General features: G+C 37.8%; 1 protein-coding gene and 1 long non-coding RNA gene across 2 annotated transcripts; one reads left to right on the top strand and one right to left on the bottom strand.

Moving 5' to 3' along the window:
* Nucleotides 1–3,773: 3,773 nt before the first annotated feature.
* Nucleotides 3,774–7,221, bottom strand: six3a (SIX homeobox 3a). Its single transcript, XM_053502274.1, has 2 exons — nucleotides 6,209–7,221; nucleotides 3,774–4,811 (listed from the first exon to the last, which is right to left on the bottom strand). The coding sequence occupies exons 1-2, from the start codon at nucleotides 6,898–6,900 to the stop codon at nucleotides 4,625–4,627; spliced, it is 879 nt and encodes a 292-aa protein (XP_053358249.1). The 5' UTR covers nucleotides 6,901–7,221; the 3' UTR covers nucleotides 3,774–4,624.
* Nucleotides 7,222–8,950: 1,729 nt separating this feature from the next.
* Nucleotides 8,951–15,195, top strand: LOC128529323 (uncharacterized). Its single transcript, XR_008361046.1, has 3 exons — nucleotides 8,951–8,987; nucleotides 13,137–13,335; nucleotides 14,275–15,195. It is a non-coding gene; the product is annotated as an uncharacterized LOC128529323 (long non-coding RNA).
* Nucleotides 15,196–15,810: the final 615 nt, after the last annotated feature.

Raw genomic sequence — 15,810 nt, 5'->3', positions numbered from 1 at the left:
CTCGGAACTCTCCCTGCGCTAACAACGTCCCCTGGCTTTGCGTAAAATAGGACATCTGTTTAAATGGTTTCTTGCTAATAAACTCCTGTCGGCTGGCTTCCATTGTTGGCGCGTCTGAGATTATTTACAGAACGAGTCAATTTCTAAATGGTTTCATGATTGTTGAGCAGGCTCGCGGTGGGAGGCGGTGAGGAGTGTATGGGCGGCGCAGCGGGGCTCCGGCGGGAGCGGGGCTAATTGAGGAGGCCGAGCCAAGCCGAGATGCGCGAATAGAGGGGCCAGGGCACAGTTCATCCAGCCGAGCTCAGTTTTTACACAGAGTGCAGAGCAAAGATAATTTCTCTCTCTCTCTCTCTCTCTCTCTCTCTCGCAACTTACAGGCCTAGTCGCCCTATTGCCTAGGATAATTGTTCTACTTTAGTGAGTTGTGTTTCCACACTATTGCAAACCCTTAGCGCTTAAAACCCTCGAACTGAATAATGTAAGGACGAATAGGTTTAATCAACTGTAGCTATATACTAATGAACTGTAATAGCAACAGTTTCACTTTTCAATGTGTCTTCGTGCAGCTTCACACTCCTCTTTCAGATTTTTTTCCATCTTATTATATTTGGTAATATTCGTTTATCGCACATTTTCCTGATATATTAAGAGGCACAACCTGAGGAAGATATCAAATAGCAGGTCGTGCAGATCCAATATATTTTTGTCAGCCTAGCATGTATATTTGAACAAGAAAAAAAACTTTTCTTCTTTTTTCCATTCGGTTCATCTTTGACTTCTCCAGCGCCATATTCCTTTTATTCTCTACGCATTTTTTTCTGATTTTTTTTCGTTTGTTTGTTTAAAAGTGCTGATGTTCTAAAATTTTTTTTTAATTGTTCTGAGATTTTGACATGGTATATGGAAGATATCAACTCTTTTTATTATATCAGCTGAGTTAACAGCTACATGGTGATGAGCAAGCAAATTCATCGCATAAGTGGCTGTTAAAAGCACAGGTGCTGCAAGCGCTTAAGCTGCTTGTCAGTTCGCTATGTGCAAGAGGCGCGAGATCAATGCTCACTAGGTCAGTCCTTTGTGTATGTGTGTGTTAGTCTTAGGCTGAGTGAATGAGTGAGAGAGAACGGGGAAAAATGCATATGAGTAAACCAGCTTAAGGTTTCTCTGATGGGAATCTAGCCAAATCGATTGAAATAAATAATTTTAAATACTTCGAAGTTGGATATATCGAGGCTCATTGGAACCAATGGCCCAATTTGCAAATGTTTCCTAATAGCTCTTACAGCTGCACTACTGATCCTGTATGCTGTATCACAGGCAGGTTGTGATCGCAGAATTACCGCACTAATAGAATTAGCCTACGGTTGTTGTTTTTTAATCTCGCCTGCTGTAAAACTCAACGGAGAGTGCAAGACAGGCTAGGCATAGACGTTCTTCACGCATATTTTAACTGATTAAAATAAAATAAAAAATCCGTACTTGGTACACTTTTAAAATAATTATATTTACATGCTTTTTATTAGCCCCGACTTAAAATCAGACTTACAATATGTTTTTATTGAATGTGCAGAAGCTAATATAAATAAAACAAACTTAATAATTTACGCATAAAGGAACAAAAAGTCGTTTTTATGATTAAAACTGCATCCTGCTGAAAAAGTAAACGCATTACAATTACATCACTCAAGAGCCAGTGTTAATACAATACGATGTACGCATCGGTTGTATCCCGACAGGAACCTAAGGAACTGTTAACTTAAGATATCTTTTTTTGTTTGTTTGTTTATTGGCTCTGTTATTTTCTTCTCCTAGTTTTCAGTAGGTATATATAAACAGTGCTTAAACAATTGCCACTTTTGTGCGGGGATAAAATGTGATATAATTAATTCAAATGGGGATTGGTTAATAAATGTATGTTTTTAAAAATTATGACGTTTATTTTTGGGAACCTGTCAAAATATTTAAAACAAAGTAGCTACAAACCCAAAATTGGCCAGATTTCAGATACTAATTTGTATAACAAATGAACAAATATGGAAAACGTAATCATTTTCTTTCCCTTAAAATTACCATTAGACAGTTAAAATTTAAATTTTAAGGAATAACTTTAAATCATTACCAAATGCTGTCTTTTGGTACGTTTTACATACGAAATGTATTTAAACTTTAAATGTAAATTAACCTCTTTAAAAACCAGCTCAAACGTGATAGCTTGGGCTAGAACGATGAGACACCAATGCTTTTTCTCTTTCGTTTATCCCTCTTGCCAAAGCTATGACTGTTCTGCATTTTATCTCAGCGCGTTCAGTCTGGGTCAGGGGAACTGTGGCTCATTGAGAGCTGAGTGAATTCACACGAATAGAAAAGTTGTGTTCACTTAACCGACGAATTTAGAGGGGGAAAACAGGGCAGTGGGATCTTTTCCTAATGCAGCCTTCAACCCGATTGGACTCGTTTGTTTCTGTGCTAGTAAGGTTATGGGAACAGGACAAATAATCTATTCTGCACGCTTTTTTGTGCCACACGACCTATTAACTATCGGCCTACAGACAAACCCATGGGTTGGGCAAGAACATGGTACTCTATTGTTATTATAGTGTAACAGGTCTAATTTTTTTTTTTTTTATCAAAGTATTTTTTTCGTGAACCTTACGTATGATAACCTTTAAAATAAAGAATTACTGATCCTTATACATGGCAAATAATTTTATCGCTAAATGCTATAAAAAATATTTTTTTACCAGTTAACTGATCACCATCAAAACTGCGGGAAAAAACAACCACATGTTTAATGCGTATGTTTGATAAGTTATCTGTGTTTGTCTTTAGGATGGCTAATGGTATAGAAATATTCTACAGAAAGAATAATTCATTGAATGAATGAATGAATGAATGGGGAAGGTTTAAATACCCTTAACGTTTAACGTCTAAAGACTGATTCTCTCACGCTCATGCATGGAGATTAAAACACATGTCTACTGTAAGTAATTCGTGTTATTTAAGTGTTGCTGTAAATGTATACCTTTTTCGCAAGTAAACTGACATTTGATGGTCACGTACACATTTACAGCACAACTTTAACAGTTTTGTCAAACTTTGAACCGAAAAAAGAAAGGGAGAAAAAGAATGTAGCCTATGTATAACTGTTGGAACATCGTAATAGCAGCACCCTCTGTGTGTGTGTGTGTGTGTGTGCGCGCGTGTGTGTTCTTGATTCTATTCTGTTTTAACTGGTTTTAAGGTAAGCCAACTGTACCCCCTATCCAAATAAACACTTTATAGCAAGTTTTCTTCGTGGTTGATATGAGGTGTGAATGGGCTGATAGGCTGAATTGGGCCCGGGGAACGCTTTTCTCTCTGTACTGCTTCTCGCTTTTGGATGAAAAGCCCTTTCACTCTGGCTACAATAGAAGATTGGGCCAGGGGAGGAGTCCTTCATAATTAGTCCATTTAATGGTGCGTTTACTTAATTTTTTGTATTCATTAGTGACTATGGGCAAAAGGAGAGTGAGTTTTCGTATCCTAAAAGCTTCCCGGTTAGAATTTCATAGACTACCTTATGAATTCTTTCATCTAGAATGTAGCCGTTAGTGGAAGACACATATCCTAGAAAGAATTTTCACTTAATAACAACGAATGCCTTTGACACTTTTGACACATAAATGTTAGCGCTGTGCCTGTTACGGACAGGCAAGGAAATCAAAAACTAAATTCAGAATTATAAAATGAAATACTGTATTTTAGCTTAGAAATGTATACATTAACATAAACACGCAAGAAAGTAACATTGAAGGATTAAGCGCTCGAGGTTAAACATGAACATTTCCTTTGAACAGTCGATTAATTCCAACTTCTTCGTTGTTACTCTTCTTTTGCATAAATCTCGACTGAAACCATTGTACTCAATGGATTAAAACAGAGGAACAAAACGTCTAGAGCACTTAATTATTACGTTTTGACAAATAGTTATGAACACCAATTCAAGAAAAGTAAACAGGAATAGAAAAGACAACGGAGACGTAGAGCAATATTATATACAGCCATATTTCTACACATATATTACAAACTGGGAGAATGATCGCATTATTTAGGATATAGGCATAATTCAATATAAAATCTCGAAATAAAAATAAAAAATCTGATACAGTTCCACATTTGACCAGTACCCCACACAGACAGTGACAGCAGTGAAAAAAAAGGTGCTTACGACTCAAATGATTGTCTGATGAAACTAAAAGAAGAAGGATTGCATCCTGGCTGCGCTGTGCATTATTACCACTCGAATTAAAAACAAATAAAAAAAAATAGAGACGATGAACACCGGATTGTGGAAATTCCCTCTTCTCTGTCATCCTGGCAGAAAACATCGAGCGAAAGGGTATTTCCTGCGTCATTAAAAAAAAAAAAAAAAAAAAGCTATCGATATCTCATGCAAGTGATGGGGGTAGGGGGAAAAGCGTGGGTCCCGTTGAAAGCGCTTTAAAAAAGACGTGCTTTTATATTTTTCTTTTCTTTTTTCTGTCTCTGTATAATTAAGGTCCTTTTTGTTTTTCCCGATATTTCATAATGTTTATTCAGGTCCATATTCCCTGCAAATATTTCTCTCTTTTTTATTTGCGTATCATACGTCGCATTCAGAGTCACTGGACGTTACGGAGAGGATGGACGTGGCCATGTCGGCGCGCTCCGTCACGCTCGAGACGCTGGTGGTGGGACTGGCGGCTGTGCACGGCGACTCGGCCGAGCTATGCGGAGTACATTCGGACAGAGAGCGCATACCGTTCTGTCCTATGGCTTGGTGCTGGAGCCTAGATGGGAAAAGAGAAAGAATTAGGTGTCGCATGAATATGAAACATTTCTTTACATTTATTAACTAAATGCCAAGCTTAGTATGGGTATGATTTGTAGCTGGAACACCGGCTCGAACAGACTCATTCAAGTTTGTAACACAGGCCTACAGCAGCAACACTTCAGTAACAGTTCAGTAGACCATAGAAGCAAACTAGTATTAGTCTGATATCGCCTGCAAACACTGTTGCCTTTAATTGACCAATGACAAACCTTACTTATATGACATTGTGGCCAAAACAAATCAAATTTTATCTAACCTAATTCCGATTATCTTGGTAAAACACGCATACTAAAAATACATTTCATTATATTTAACCACTGTATACAAATTGCATCTGCTTATATTTTAAAGCAAAATATTGACTAATTGATCATTGCATAATGATAACAACATTGCTTAACAGAAAATGTTAATTTAAACAATGTTTGTGGTTTCTAAATCGTTTGTTAGCAAATAGCTGTTACTTAGCCTTAAGTACATAGCACTTCGATAAACAAACAACCAAGCATTCCACTAAATAAAAAAAAGAACTAATAAAAAAATGTGAGCTGGATTTATTTAAAATTATGTGCAGGTTAAAACGTTATATAATATTACATTTTATTAACAATAACAACTGTGTTTGTATGTGATAAATGTCTAAGCAAAATAAAAATCTATCTTGCCAGGTGTAACTGACCTTGTTCTCTGTAAACGTCTAAACTAAATTATTATTATTATTATTATTATTATTATTATTATTATTATTAAGAATTATAATGAAGTAGATATGTTGTTATGTTACTAAAAGACTGATATTATAAGTAAAACTATATAAAAAACAAAATAGACAAGATGACATGAAAATGCTAATAATATATAAATATTGTTACGATAACTTTTGGCACATTGAAAATGTTTAAGAATGTTTAATAATATTAAATTTAAGGCCTAAATAAATAGGCTATACAACTAGTAGACAAAAGCAACATCAACAATTGTAAAACGGCCTCTGTGCTTTCTCCCAGAATATTTTAAAATTAGAGCTAAATACTAATAATTGTTTTATTAATTGTAACAATATTTTTTGTGCGAAACAAACCGTTTACTCGTTTTATTTTTGGTATACATATTCATTCATTTATTTATTTTTAAATAATGTTTTAATAATAAATATTCTTAGAATAATTAACACAAATACTAAATTGTTGTCGCGCTCTCTGGCTTTTACAACAACACTGAGCTTCATTTGTTAAATATCCAGCATGCTTGATTTGTGCATGCTGACTGCTTTATAAATAAAGGCCAGTGAAAAGTTGAAACTTTCAAATGTTGTCATTTCAAGCACACCCAAGCCATATAAATATAGCATACCTGTTTTTCGCTGCCGCTGCTCTGTCTCTTTGCCTCCGGTTTTTAAACCAGTTTCCGACCTGTGTAGGAGTGAGTCCAGTGGCCTGCGCCAGTTCCCGTTTCTTGCTCGGATTGGGATACGGGTCCTGCAGGTACCACTCCCGCAACAAACTCCGCGTCCGTTCCTTGAAACAATGCGTCTTCTGTTCACCGTCCCAGATGGTTCTGGGCAGCGGAAACTTCTTGCGCACTCTGTACTTATCGACAGGTCCGAGAGGGCGCCCCCGCAGCTTCTCGGCCTCCTGGTAATGAGCCTCGAGCCACATGGCCTGTAGCTTTCCGTGCGAGTCCTTGGTGAACTTGTGGTTTTCCAGTATATGGTAGAGGTCGCGGAAGTTGCCCGTGTGGAAGGCGACGACAGCACGGGCGCGCAGGATCGACTCGTGTTTGTTGATGGCCTCGCATGCGCCCGGTGCCACCGGCAACGACCACAGAAAGCGACCCAGCCGCTCGATGTCGCCGGTCTCCTCAAGCGTCTCGCAGACGCTGGCCACCTGCTCCGCGGAGAAGTTGAGGGTCGGTAACTGAAACATGGACAAGTCTTCGGGAGACCGGGCGCTGGGCGCGCTGCTCGCCACGAGCAAGGGCCGATCAGCGAAGTTGGGTAGGAAGAAATGGGAGGGATAGAGCTCTAAAGGAGATCTGAAAACCATGGAAATGACCTGAGAGAGAAAGAAAATTAGCAAAGAAAAAAAAGAGGAACGGACGAGTGCAAGATTGAATGATTCAATAGCTATCGCCTAATGACACCAGCCTCATAATATCTCCCCCTAAAAATCCACGCGTGAATGTAGCATTGAAATATTTTGTTTCGCTTTTCTATTGGTCTTCTTGGTGCCGTTGTGGGGTTGTCATGGCAGCCCTGCCAATCACTGTCAAGCGTGCCAATCATTAGCCAGTACGTAGTGGCTTTCACCACTTGTGCTGCTCGCGCGGGGGGGGTTATCAGGAAGTCCGATCTGAACACCGCCCTCCCTCCTGATGCAGGAGCCGAGGCTCAGCCTATTTGTTGAATGGAATGAGCAATTAGTGGGTGGAATATTATTGCGATCTTAACGAGACTCGTTAAAGCTAAAGAAGATATGTAGTAAAGAGAAGGCAGGGGTGGCGGCTGGTTGGAGGAGGGGGTGACAGTCGTGCACATGGAATCCACATTTAAATAAAGGACTTGAAACGGAGTCTACAACACGGTGCGCGTGCACTGGGCTATATGAACATAATCTCTATACATCTATCGGTATGAACGTACTTTTTTTGTTTTCTGACAAGTTCGTTTTAATGCTGGCTCCTTGAATGCTCTATTTTATAAGTTCGACAGCTATAAATCTTAACGTTTCTTTTTTTCCTTGAAGGCCAAAAAAGTAAAATTGAAGGATTTTTTCTTCTTCCTGACACGGATTTGGCTGTTATCCAGTTGCTGCTGATGCTAGATCAGCATCCTTCTGCTTGCTCTAGTGTGGCTTTTTATGTAAAGGCGAAACACCAAGCTCTTGCCCCCTGCGTAAATAGGACATAAGTAAAATGACTTCGATACAAGGGCACAGCACTAGCTAAAATGTCTCAGTATATTCAGTTGAAAACACTAAAATATTATTTTACTTTAACCTATAATAGGTTAATATTTCCTTTTTTTACAGGGTGAGCCGCTGCACTAGTGCATTTAAACTAGAAATGAATTTGTAATTCGCGTTCATTTGACTAAGAACAACAGTAAGAGTGTGTTATTAGTCCAGATGAGATACAAGATCTGAGCTAACACAGTGATCTTTCATCTAAGCTAATTCAAGTCATTTTCTTTTTGCATTCCACCACAATTGTTGGAGAAATTCGATGACAGATCAACGCTTAATGTCCTTTCGCAGTCTGGCTATTTGATTTTCCTGTCATACAGGTTGTTTTTCATCTGTCATGAGATAGAGATAACATATTTACTCATATATCAAAAAAGAAAGGTAGGTCGTTTTGTGAGTTTTTTTTCTCTCTCTATCACACTTGCTTGCTTCTTTGTCATCTGAAACTTAAGTGAAGCAACTCCAAGCACTACTTGAATTGGTCGCTTTGGAAAGCTTCTTGGACTGGAAATAACCTGTATTGAAATGCTGACCGCATATTCCTGCTCTAATCCACTCTCGCCAGGCCGGCATTTCGAAGAGGCCCATGCACGTTGAATATCCTGAAAGGCTAGCGTTTCCAGGTGTTTAACCCAATCACCTTACACGACCGCGGAGTTTGGGGTATTAAAAAAAAAAAAAAAAGATTACTTAGAAATCTGTGCTTGCAGGCAATACGGAAATTACCGAGGGGGTGACAAAACGTACGGGCTGAACTGGGGTGCGCATAAGCTTCTGTTAAATCACTTTATTTAACACGGCCCTTTGTTTACGTTAAGCATGTAATTAACACCCCCAAACAAGTTTATTCACCTGGGCTAATTGTCTGTTTATCCCCGAGCTTCCACTGCTGTAGTCTTTGCGATAAGCAGCGGGGGGACTAGCTCCTCAATACCGACGAGCCATTAGCTCCCTCTTTGTTTATTTAATTCCGCACCGCCTCACAGCACAATACAGGCACCCGTTAAACTCCATCGCGTGACTTTACTCAAGAAGTAGATTAATTCTGCACTTCAGCTAACTACAGCAACAATAAATCTGTACATGTTTTTTTACGCATATGCCTAATGTTTTTCTTCCTTGTATTGTCACAGCGTGATCTGATGGACCTGGCAGAGCCAAAAAATAAGGTAAAGAGTTTTCGACCTATCTCACTTAGCTCCTTGTTTAAGTCTGATTTTGTCATATCATTAAAAGCGTCCCCAGCTTCTGTTCACGTTGACATGCGCGCGGATTTCCACGTGTGCCTTCTGCGCCACTGAAGCCTACATCAGTATGAGCACCAGCTGTGAGGTGAATTTTAAAAGCGTGGATCTCCGTTTTTCTGTATCAGGTTATGGATTAAACCAAGTTTTTGTAGATTTTAGCAGGTCATTCTATGTTTGATTTTTGGAAACAGCGATAGTGGAAACGATCACCCTGTTTTTGTGCTCGACGGAATCCGTGAGACGCGCGCTCTCTAATACGTATTTTTGCTTTTTTTTCTCCTCTTCATGTCGTCATTTCTTCTTCGCGGCTTTTATCTCTCTGTCCAAATTCATCACGAAACTCTATCATTATCTTCTTTCTGCATCTCCGAAATTCACGACGATGTTTCAGACGGTTGTCGCAAGTTTTTTTTGTCGCGAATCTTCCTAAATAGACGCAGGTGGTGACGGTGGTCTGTCTCACGAGCCCGTGTATAAAATCATCTCGTAAGTTTCAGAAATCTAGCACTTGAAAGATATGCTTCGAAAAAAATGGAAATGTGTGCATTTATATCCAGTCCCCTTGAGTTGATTAAGCTGGTTAGAAATGAGTCCCATGATAACAAATTGCACATTTGTATTACTTTGAAGCTTCCGCCGCGGATACGCTGCATGCTCTCCACTCCAAAAATCCGTAAAGGGCAAACGTAGCTTGCAGCTTTGTGGGGCCGTCGAGATGGGGCGCAACTGCCCCTTTTTATTTGCTTAGTCGAAAGCTTTCCACCTCTTCTGTTGTGCATCGCCCAGGACGTTTGCATAGCCGTAACCTACAGATGTGATGTGGGGTTTTTGACACTCTTGCTGAGGCACCATGCACTGATAATGTGAGTACAGTGCTCCTACTGCACATGTCCTATAACTTTCGTAAATACTTTAACTATAGGCTAGATGTCGTGACTACTAAAAAAACATAAATGCAAAGCATTACATTGTAACTTTAGTTTCACACTTTATTAGTAGGTCACAATTGATCCAAAGTAGGATTCGGTTACATAAAAATGCGTAAATTAATATAGCAGCAATGTATAAGTTTTCTCCTGAAATTTAATTGGATTTTTTTTTTTTTTTAAGGTTATTGTACAGATCATGGTTCGCTTGAAGGGTTTCTCCAGAGGAAAAGCTGAAGAACCCGTAAAGATTCTAGATGTATTTGGGGTGTTTACTATTAACACGTGCTTTTGTTATTCTGTTTTAGACTTCCGTTCTTATTGACAACGAATGTTAAGCTGTTTTGGCAAAGTCCATCTTATTGTACTGTGAAGGTTTTGTTCTCCACAGCTATGTCTTTTTTGTGTGGTCTCATTAAGTGGGCATCCTGCTAGGTCTCTAGAATTATACGGGAGCTGTCCAATCAGTGCATGTGCACGGCTTGTTAGCGACATTTAATGAGGCTTCTCCGCGCCCTGAGAGAATGGCACCTCAGTGTTAGATTTAACTTGTGTCAACTCGTTACTTCTAATGAAGGCATTGGAGGATTCTCTTCTGAATGGAACCAGGCGGCCGGAACCCTAGGCCCTCTTCTTCTGAGTTCTCTTGCCTCTACCTGGCCAATCTCCATAGCACGCGAGTGTGTGTGTGCGTGTGTGTGAGTTTGCGCGTGCGTGCGTTTGAGAGGTAAGGGCCTTTTTTAATCCAGTGACATTTCATATGGGGAGTAGGGGCACATGCGGCGCATCTGCTTTTATAACCAGAAAGGACAGATCAGTCACACGGTTAGCTATAGCAAGGGCTCTTACATTGCTATGTTGCTTGACCTGGGCATCAGGTCGTTTTGCATCTTAAGAAGTTCCCGCCTATCGTTGTGATGTAAGATAAAGCCATAACACACCCTCTTATATATTATAGCTTTCCCTCATCGTCTTTGAAGTGTCACGCACAACGTCTCCACGTTCCAGTCTCTTTGCTGGTCATACTTGAATACAAATTCTACATGCAGAAACATATTTACTAGGCCAATATATAAATCAGAAACGTGTCACCATTCTTAATTACTAATAATTGTGTTAAACAATGGTTTATTGATATACATAGCAGTATGTGTGTTGATATTTTTGTAGCATATTTTGTCATTCATAAAGATTAGATTACAGTTTGATGTATATCAGAAAATAGAATTTTTAAAAATCGGTTGATCCTTGTAAAGTGATGACGTTGCTAAAGTCATAAGGGCATATTCACTCTGTGGTTATAAAACACCTTTTAATACATTTGTATTTATACGTTAAATAGGCTATCACTTTAGGGAATTTCCACAATAGCTAAATAAATATATTATTAACAAATAAATAACTAGTTTTATCAGTTCTAATCCCACACACATAAATGAATAAATTATTCCTTTTAACATAAGCCAATGTCAGGCACTAGGCCAGAGAAGTAATAGAAGAGTTTAATTATTGACAATGTGGCCTATAGAGATTTACATAAACTTAGATAGATAAACATTGTGCACAGATGATTCCCTTAATGACAGGGGAACATTCAGCGTAGTTACAAATCATAAAGGCTTTTCCGCATTAAAGACTGCAAAAAGGCTTCCGCTTGCAGGACACTGCCAGCTCGTGGTTCAGATGGTGTAATCACTCTTCAAGGTGTATGATTCGACCGTTTAATGCTCAAATAACATAATTCACGGTTTTACTCGTGGCCCTGAGCCTGTGCGGAGAACAATTTGTTCTCCACCCAAATTGTTCTGTAGAGAACAATTTGTTTTTCACCATAATAAATTATTCCTTAGACAAGAAAACTTAACATACATGGTCATTAGCTTATTATTATTATTAATATTATTATTATTATTATTATTATTATTATTAATATTATTATTTACAAAAATGTAATGTATATATATATATATATATATATATATATATATATATATATATATATATATATATATTACAATTTTTAATATTAAGTTAAAAAATTGTATGGTATGGTATTGTAGGGTAATGTTTTGATTGGTTAGAACCACTAAGGTTTAGTATTATTTCACACAACTAAATTAAAGTTTTAATAAAGTAACCAAGATGAATTTTGTCAGACTGTATATTTAAACTTTAATTTCAGTCAAGATTTAGTTCTTTGAGGTGTGTATTTTGTGCACTTTTTCAGTATATTTATGCAAATATAACTTTATAGTGAGATCATGTGTGGCATTATTTTTATGTGTAATGATAGCCTACCTGTCATATCATTATATAAGGGCTAAAGTAAAATAATCTTTATAAAATAAAATCTGAAAATACCGTGTCACTTTTGTGGGTTTAGGATACCTCAGCTACTTTGTGTCTCTCAATCAACAACATCAAATGGCGCACTATATTATTTATCCTAATGAATCGTCATCGAGTATGAATCGAGTAGAATTATTGCCCCAGTCAGATGACGGTAATGCGAAAGAAGTTTCGAGATTTCATGATTCCTATGCACTATAATTTTATATGACCTCAATTTGCATCTGAGACATTTACTGATATTTCACACTGATCGACTACACCGTTGATATTAGTTACAATGCTCACTACAGTAATGGAAAATGGAAAAATACAGTAATGGAAAAAGTGTGTTTATTGAGATCCTGCTGGGGGAGGGGGGCTTTTTTTTTTTGTTTTTACTGCTAGAGCGTTATTATTTACTTAGCCTACCCATATGTTTCCCTAACTATACCGTTTTGACGTCTATCTTTAATTTTTCTTACGATTGAACCCAAATTAATATTTAGAGAAGGCCATGTCACTTGATATATAAATCCTAATAACATACTCTCTTCTTGACTCTCTTCATATTTACATAGCACTGATTTAACCCTTGTGACAATAATTGTGATTTATGTAATTAAATCAAGGCGCTGGAAGGTGAAACAAACATCATTGGCTAGAGCTATGTTTATTTTTTACAACTCCTATAGGTGTGAAGCGTCCGTTAAACTTGCGTCAAATGCAGATGAGTTTATTTTGTCAACAGTAACCTACATGTCGAATTTAAATTCACCTCCACCTCTTGTGCATTCTTATCTACTGCTATCTATAGCTCAAACCAAAAGACTGAAAATGCTGTGTGGACTGAGCTTGTTACGTACGGGTGAGTAACTTCTGTCGGATGGGATAAGTGTCTACGGTACAGCTGGACTAGAGGGATCGATAGAGAGCGTCTAGAGAACTCGGGTACAAGCGCTGAGTTGCACCAGCCTGACAGCTACAAGCGGAGTAACGCCAGTGAACCTGAACAGGTAGAGCTGTTTTCAAAACTCATTACCTTTTAGGAAAACATATGCAGTATATAACAGTATGCACAAACTTCACGCAATTAATTTGACCACATTTCCATAAAGATATGCAAAACAATATTTCACGTGCAAACTATACCTACTGAAAGTAAATGCAATTCCGTACAAAAGAGAAATTGTTTGTAGTACATAAAGCCAAAAAGCAAGTTAATAAGATGGATGTTATTCAGGCTGTTGCTCGCCATGCACGTCAATAGTTATGGCTTATTTCTAATTCAAAATCCTAGATTGCGATGTGCTTGCTTTGTACTGTATTTTTAAACTAGTTATTTTAAGTACATTTTTGATGTGTTCAAATTTCCTTAAGTCTATTTTGTACACATTTTGAAAAAGCGTTACAGATAGAAAATTCAAAACTATTTTTTGGTAGAGAGAGCAGTACTTCAAACGTTTTCGTTTCGGGCCCCAAAATTCAAATGACTGAACCAGTTTATATCTATAACTTCGTTAGATTCTAACTTATCATTACGTGCTAAAACATTAATAGCAGATATTTAGTGTCTTTTGAGCTCTTTCTTTCTATCTTTCTTTCTTTCTTTCTTTCTTACTAGACAATAGGCGAAAGAAAGTAAATAAAAGGAAAAGTTTGGAAAATGTACAAGCCGCGGAATGTTTTTTTTTTTTTTTTTTTTTTTTACGAATTAATCTCTTCGACAGAGCTTTATGTTTTTCTTATAATTACCGGTCAAAAAATTTTTTATCCTGGCTCTTAGTCATTGATATTGTTTTTTGGATATAGGCCTAAATAAATGATTAGTAAACGGGCAATATTTGACTGTGTGGTACTTAAATAAGTCGAAATAAAATGTACCCCATCTAAATTTATTTTGATAACCGACTTCTCTCTCTCTCTCTCTCTCTCTCTCTCTCTCTCTCTCTCAGGCAAATTCTGCATAGTCAGAGGAGCAAATTTCCTCCCATTAAACCGTTGATATCCAAAGCTGACTTCTACCCAAGTGACTCAGCGGTTCCTCACATGGCGCGTCACTGAGGTGCGCACTGCACTAACTCATAATGTATTTGAGTTTAGGCAAAAATGTACAGCAGTTACGGCAGATAGTATTCTGCTTGGTTTCACACGAATTAAACAGACAAAAAGTTCTTCAAATTCTTCCATAGAAAGGCGACCAACCAAAAAAATAAGAATTGGGAATTTGGAAAACGATGTAATACAGTGAGCTATACCTTACTATGTTTAACAATTCGGGATAGAAGTAAAACACCTGGACTAACAACAGAACTGTCAGGATTAAACCGGCTTGTAGTGGACAGTTTTGGGACATGTGCGTGATTGTCTGATGCATTTGACTGCTGAGAGGTCACACAGAGGTAATGGGAAGTTATTGAGTCCCAGGTTCATGGTTCACGGTGAGGTTAAAGATACCGTTACTCGCTCTCGGCGTTAAGTCCTCTTCCTTCCTAAAAGAGGATGTGCCTAGCCACCGCGCACTTATGTTTGTTTTCATAGGTTTATGTCATTGGCCCAAACAGGAACGCACAATAACATCATGACGTCATAGACTAAAAGTCTTTTCTTTCGTCCTTCTTTGTAAAATCACAGAAGGCCTGTCTCCGAACTCAAGTCAAGTCCTTTGTCTTTGTCTATTTTTAGTCTCCTAGCCCAGAATATGTAGCGTTTGAGAACTGACAGTTTTCATTCATAGGGAAAAACAACTACAGCACACAACGTCTATATGCAGATTTGAACGGATAATATGATTGACAGCTCTGATAATCTGTAACGTACCATTCAAAAATGTAATTCTGTAAAAAAAAATTGACTTGTGTAATATATAATATAAATAACTGCCTCATGTATATCCGTATATGTAAATAAAATCTGTTGTCTAAACTGACAGTGAGTTATTAATGTCTTTGGCTGTTGGAATGAAAACTGGAACAATAATTCTGCTTGTCAGCTTGTCACTAATCAGATGACTTAACTGCTAGCTGGAGAGAGAGAGAGAGAGATAGAGAGAGAGAGAGACTGTACTGAGCATTTCCAAGCACAACTCAAGGCTACATGCCATGCAGTTCTCTATTTGTGTGTATGTGTGTGTGTTCTGATACATCTGTCTTGATATTGCCTCCATTAGCCTCATTACATCTGTTTATGCACAGCAGCAAGAAGCATTCATGTCTATTTAGCTGCAGATAAGTTGAGTGTTATCAAAACTCATTCATGGTCTCTCTCTCTCTCTCTCACACACACACACACACACACACACACACACACACACACACACACACACACACACACACTACCAGGCATACTAATTGTACCATACAATAGTAACATCAAGCTTGATGGTTCAGAGATTACCTTTATTCTTTATGTTACATTATTATAAAAGATTTAATAATATATGAATCATAATGTAATTAAATATCTTATATTTTTTGTTATTTGTGTTATGT

This window comes from Clarias gariepinus, chromosome 8, assembly GCF_024256425.1.
Source record: "Clarias gariepinus isolate MV-2021 ecotype Netherlands chromosome 8, CGAR_prim_01v2, whole genome shotgun sequence".
Taxonomy (NCBI): domain Eukaryota; kingdom Metazoa; phylum Chordata; class Actinopteri; order Siluriformes; family Clariidae; genus Clarias; species Clarias gariepinus.
Note: the sequence above shows the minus strand (reverse complement) of the source record. Positions and strands in the feature narration are given on the sequence as shown.